At 47.2% G+C, this 6,389-nt stretch overlaps 1 protein-coding gene across 2 annotated transcripts in view; it reads right to left on the bottom strand.

The window, feature by feature from the left end:
* Positions 1-6,389, bottom strand: part of LOC106535135 (unconventional myosin-VI) — a gene marked incomplete at its 3' end in the record, with an annotated part of 35,372 nt that overhangs the window by 419 nt on the left and 28,564 nt on the right. For both annotated transcript variants that reach the window (XM_014032052.1, XM_014032053.1), the window contains 3 exon segments: positions 879-1,029; positions 3,035-3,125; positions 4,451-4,580. In XM_014032052.1, the coding sequence (XP_013887506.1) occupies positions 879-1,029; positions 3,035-3,125; positions 4,451-4,580 (372 nt within the window).

Raw genomic sequence — 6,389 nt, 5'->3', positions numbered from 1 at the left:
CAGAATGTTTCGGCTGTTAGAGGTCAGAATGTTTCGGCTGTTAGAGGTCAGAATGTTTCGGCTGTTAGAGGTCAGAATGTTTCGGCTGTTAGAGGTCAGAATGTTTCGGCTGTTAGAGGTCAGAATGTTTCGGCTGTTAGAGGTCAGAATGTTTCGGCTGTTAGAGGTCAGTGTGTTCATTATGTTTCAGTTATTAGAGGTCAGTATGTTTCAGCTGTTAGAGGTCAGTATGTTTCGGCTGTTAGAGGTCAGTATGTTCATTATGTTTCGGCTGTTAGAGGTCAGTATGTTTCGGCTGTTAGAGGTCAGTATGTTCATTATGTTTCGGCTGTTAGAGGTCAGTATGTTCATTATGTTTCGGCTGTTAGAGGTCAGAATATTTCGGCTGAGGCTGAAATGAGGAGAGGCTGATGGAAGCCTGAGAGACCAACACGCTGTCGCCTCACATCAGCTGAATATTTATGAGCATCTGTTGTCACAACACAGTTTACATGACAGCAGGCTCGACCTGCATCTGTCCCTGTAAACCTGACATTCACAGCAGCAGACACCTGTCAGCTCCATGAACAACGACACGACAAGAAAGGAAAGTGTTCAACACTTCAGGAATCTCTGGTTCAACAACAAACATCAGATTAAAGCTCTGAACAACTCGGTTTCATATCTCCTGATTTCAGTGCACCGATAGAAGTTAGAAAACATTTAAAAAGCTGCAATCTGTCAGAGTCTAATTACAGCAGCTGTCCGTCAAACTGCAGAAGCTGTCCGTCACAGCTGATTTTCTAACAAAAGTCTAACATGTTTGTTTCTGTCAGTGCAGACAACTCAACAAAAGGCTTTTTAAATCACACAGAAAGAACAAACAAGAGTCCGCCCACCTTGATTTTGATCATCAAGGCATCGATGGCGTTCTCCAGCTCCTGGATCTGTTTAGTCATCTCCTGCTTCCCCTCCTTCAGGCCGGCCACCACCTCCGTGAAGCGGATCATCCTCTTCTTCAGGTTCTGTACTTTGACCAGCCCGTCGATTCTGAAACACAGAAACTAAAACTTGTTATAAATGAAAAACATTTCAGATTCAAATCTGCAGCATAAAAACTTCAAAACGCTAGAAGTTACTAAAACATGAGAAAAGCTGTGGGCCACAGATCTCTGTGTGCTGAGGAACCTTCAGAGGGCTGAGACGATGAGTGGGACAACCGTCTTTCTGAATCCCTGCCTCCTCCTGAGGCCCTGCCCCTTGTAGATGCTCCGCCTCCTCCTGAAGCCCTGCCCCTTGCTGCTGCTCCACCTCCTCCAGTAGCCCTGCCCCTTGCTGCTTCTCCGCCTCCTCCTGAGGCCCTGGCCCTTGCTGCTGCTCCACCTCCTCCTGAAGCCCTGCCCCATGCTGCTGCTCCGCCTCCTACTGAGGCCCTGCCCCTTGCTGCAGCTCCGCCTCCTCCTAAATCCCTGCCCCTTGCTGCTGCTCCGCCTCCTCCTAAATCCCTGCCCCTTGCTGCTGCTCCGCCTCCTCCTGTAGCCCTGCCCCTTGCCTGTGATGCCCCTCCGAGCCCCCAAGCGAGGTAGTATCAGATCCGGACCGAGCCCGGCAGGCCAACTTGTGGAAAAGCAACCACCGGTTCTGCGCTCAGAAAATGATAATGAGCTGATGACATCAGCGAACGACTGCAAGATCGAACCAACAACCATATTTATTACAGAAGGAATATTAAAGATGACGAGCAACAACAACTTTGTAGTTAGTTTAAAAAAACTGAGCTTTAGGATGGCTTTAGTAAGTGTGTTTTATTTGATACGAGGCAGCAGATGTCTGTCACACAGGTGGTCCACTACAGCCCCGCTGAGTTCTGCTCCACACCTTGTTGCTGGGTTCATTTCTGAATGCGTACATATGAGCGGGACCTGGCCGGCTTCACCTGTGATTTTATGAATAACGTGAGGGGGAGGAAAGCCAAGTAAGTCTGTGAGGAGATTTCGCAGATTTGTCTTGTAAAGGAGGCTTTAGACAACAGATTTCAGTCCTGGTGCATCCCAGCTGGACTCAAAGGAAATAAAACAACAAACTAAAAGAGGACAGAGGTTTAAACTGAAATTAAAGTGATGAGGGGGGAGGAGCTACGCAGCGGGCAGCTGTGAAATGCCACAAATCACAACTGTTGTCATAAATTCTCTCACTCGTCACTCTGCAGTTTCAGCAGCTGCTCAGCTGCAGAGTGACGCTAATCCCTCAACAATCTCAATCACAGTTGGAGCTCCGCCGCCTGATTGGATGTAATTAGTTCTGACGGCGGAACACTGTTTCAGGTTTCAGTTCCGCTGCAGAAGTCACATCATGACGAAAAATAAAACACCAGCTGGACAGGAAGAGACGAGAAGAGGACAGGAAGGGACGAGAAGAGGACAGGAAGGGACGAGAAGAGGAAGAGACTAAAAGAGGACAGGAAGAGACTAAAAGAGGACAGGAAGAGACGAGAAGAGGACAGGAAGAGACTAAAAGAGGACAGGAAGAGACTAAAAGAGGACAGGAAGAGACTAAAAGAGGACAGGAAGAGACGAAAAGAGGACAGGAAGAGACGAAAAGAGGACAGGAAGAGACGAAAAGAGGACAGGAAGAAATGAGAAGAGGACATGAAGGGAAGAGACGAGGACAGGAAGGGACGAGAAGAGGACAGGAAGAGACGAGAAGAGGACAGGAAGAGACGAGAAGAGGACAGGAAGAGACGAGAAGAGGACAGGAAGGGAAGAGACGAGGACAAGAAGAGGACCGGAAGAGACAAGGACAAAGAGATGAGAAGGACAGGAAGGGACGAGAAGAGGACAAGAAGAGGACCGGAAGAGACAAGGACAAAGAGATGAGAAGAGGACAGGAAGAGACGAGAAGAGGACAGAAAGAGATGAGAAGAGAACAGGAAGAGATGAGAAGAGGACAGGAAGAGACAAGAAGAGGACAGGAAAAGATGAGAAGAGGACAGGAAGAGATGAGAAGAGGACAGGAAGAGACAAGAAAAGGACAGACGGTGACACAGAACACCCACCGAGGTTTGTGTTTCTTCCTGCAGAGCCACATCCGGACCGTCTTCTGCATCTGGATGCAGGCGCTGGCCCGGTACAGAATCTTGTTCTTCACTGTAAAACACAAAAGATTCTTCATGAAACCCAGAGTTGATGGGACCAGAACCATCAAAACCATCAGAACAATCAGAACCGGCTCAGCCACAAAGGACTGTCAGAACTCTTGGTTCTAAAGACAAACGAGGAGCTGCATCTAAAGCAGACCTGACCTCCGAACCTGGACCCCTCCCTGCCAGTGGAGCATCAGGGACAGGTCCTGGGTCAAAGCAGGTCTGATCAGAATTTTAGTGAGAGAATAAAGAGGGGGTGGGGGGGCAGGGGAGGTGTGGAAGATAAATAAAGACAGGAATCGATAAGAACCCGACTCGCTGCCAAAACTCATTCGTCTGGTTCTGACCTCAGAATATGGAGCTTCTGCAGCATCAACAGCCACACGATGAATTAATGAGCACGTTCCGGTAAAAAACCGGAGCTGCTGCAACAACACACACACTCAGAGTTCTGGACTTCAATTTTTACCGGACACGAGGTTCTGCAACAGTTCATTTTAAAACTAAAGATAAAAGTGACTCTTCATACAGCAGGCAGACAGGAAGACACCTCCCACTCTCTGAGGCTCCGCCCCCCCACTGTCAGGGCTTGTGTTTGTGATGGAGGGACCCGAGGGTCCTGTGTACTGATCCGTCACCTGGATGCTGCTGCACAGTTCTGCCTGATGGATGGGGAGGAAGAGGCCGCAGAGCAGAAATCAGCAGCATGTGGAGGCATTTCATCACACTTTTATGGTCTCGCGCTGAATTCAGATGTTTCTATCACCAACGTTCAAATCTTTCATTTTACATTGATCTGTTCCTGCTGCTCAGCCTGCAGCACATAAACATGTTCCAGGTGTTTCTGCTCCCTGACCTTTCTGTTCTGATGAGGACTCCAGATGTTATGTCTTCAGGTGACTTTAAAGGAATCAATTTTCGGCACTGTTTTATTCGTTTTCTGAAAGTGTTTAGATTTTATTTTAAGTCTCAAAATAAAGAAATTAAACACTCTGACTCTTCTGATGGTGATTCACAGAACTCTGATCTACTGATTTGACATTAGATGAAAACTTTTGCTCTAACTTTAAAAACCTCGCCTATTTTAATGTTGAGTCTGTTTCAGCTGAGCTTCTTCACCGACACGCAGTCATTAAACAGAATCAGATAATGTATTTGAGATAAAATACTTATTTTCAGCAGCATGTGCTCAGTCAGCGTATTTATTTGGATCGATCAGTGTCTCATTAAATCTTCTGGGTGTAAATATTCCATGGTTAGAGCAAGTCCATTAACCACAAACTGAGAGGATTAAGGAAGTAAAGCAGGAGGATTTATGTTGCTGCTTACATTTGATGACGGACAGAGAGCACCACTGAACCTTCTTCCAGCGGCTGTGGATCAGCCATTTGTTCACTTTCTTCACCAGTTCTGCCAGGTGCTCCGGGTCCGACCTCATGATCTGATCAAACTCTGCAAACTGAAAATTCAGACATGAAAAATTATTCAACCAGTTCTTTGAAAGGAGAAAAAACACAGAAAATTTGAAATACCAAATGTCATCAGCAACAAGGTACCAACCGCCAGCCACCAGGTACCAAACATCAACCACAAACCAAACATCAACCACCAGGTACCAAATACCAGCCACCAACCAAACATCAACCACCACCAACCAAATATCAACCACCAGACACCAAATACCAACCACCAACCAAACATCACCCACCTGGTACCAATCACAGGTACCAAACATCACCCAACCAGGTACCAACCACTAGGTACCAAACATCACCCATCAGGTACCAACCACTAGGTACCAAACATCAACCCACCATGTATCAATCACCAGGTACCAAACATCAACCCACAAGGTACCAACCACCAAGTACCAAAACTCAATCCACCAGGTACCAACCACTGAGTACCAAACACAAACCCGACCAGGTACCAAACATCAACCCGACCAGGTACCAAAAATCAACCCACCAGGTACCAACCACCAGGTACCAAAAATCAACCCATCAGGTCTCAATCATCAACCACCAGGTACCAAACATCAACCAAAAAGGTACCAACTGCCTACCACCAGGTACCAAACATCAACCAAAAGGTACCAACTGCCTACCACCAGGTATCAAATATCAACCACCAGGTACCAATCACCTGGTACCAAAAATCTATGACCAGGTACCAACCCGCAACCACCAAGTACCGAACGTCAACCATCAGGTACCAAACATCAACCACCAGGTACCAACCATCAACCACCAGGTACCAAATACCAACCATCAACCACCAGGTACCAAATAACAACCATCAACCACCAGGTACCAAATAACAACCATCAACCACCAGGTACCAAATAACAACCATCAACCAAAAGGTACCAAGCGCCTACCACCAGGTACCAAATATCAACCACCAGGTACCAGTCACCTGGAACACTATTTCCCACCAGGTACCAATTCCCACCCACAAGGTACCGAACACCAACCACCAGGTACCAACCACTTAGCACCAAACATTAACCCACCCGGTACCATTCACCAGGTACCAAACATCAACCACAAGAGACCAAACATCAACCCACCAGGTACCAATCACCAACACCAGAGTACCAATCACAAGATACCAAACATCAACTCCAAGGTACCAAACATCAACCCACCAGGTACCAACCCCCGGGTACCAAACATCAACCACCAGGTACCAAATACCAAACCCCGGGTACCAATCACCAGGTACCAAACATCAACCACCAGGTACCAATCACCAGGTACCAAACATCAACCACCAGGTACCAATCACCAGGTACCAAACATCAACCACCAGGTGCCAATCACCAGGTACCAAATACCAACCCCCAGGTACCAATCACCAGGTACCAAACATCAACCACCAGGTACCAATCACCAGGTACCAAATGTCAACCTCCAGGTACTGTACCAATCACCAGGTACCAAATGTCAACCACCAGGTACCAATCACCAGGTACCAAACATCAACCTCCAAGGCTATCCTATTTTCACAAAATTTTAATCCCTGGTACAGTGTAGAGCAGTGGTTCCCAACCCTGGTCCTCAAGTACCCCTATCCAGCATGTTTTACTTGTTTCCCTGCTATTCAGCAGGACTTCCGAGGATTGTTAAGCACTCATTCATTCTAACCAGGTGTGCCAAACCAGGGAAACATCTAAACATGCAGGAAAGGATCATTCATCAGCGAAACGTGGCATGGGCTAAAGCCAGAAATAGTGACTGTGATACAGACTGGTCCACTTTCAGGC

Source organism: Austrofundulus limnaeus, unplaced genomic scaffold, assembly GCF_001266775.1.
Source record: "Austrofundulus limnaeus strain Quisiro unplaced genomic scaffold, Austrofundulus_limnaeus-1.0 Scaffold1369, whole genome shotgun sequence".
NCBI lineage: Eukaryota > Metazoa > Chordata > Actinopteri > Cyprinodontiformes > Rivulidae > Austrofundulus > Austrofundulus limnaeus.
The sequence above is the reverse complement of the archived record's forward strand: the minus strand, read 5'-3'. Positions and strand labels throughout refer to the sequence as shown.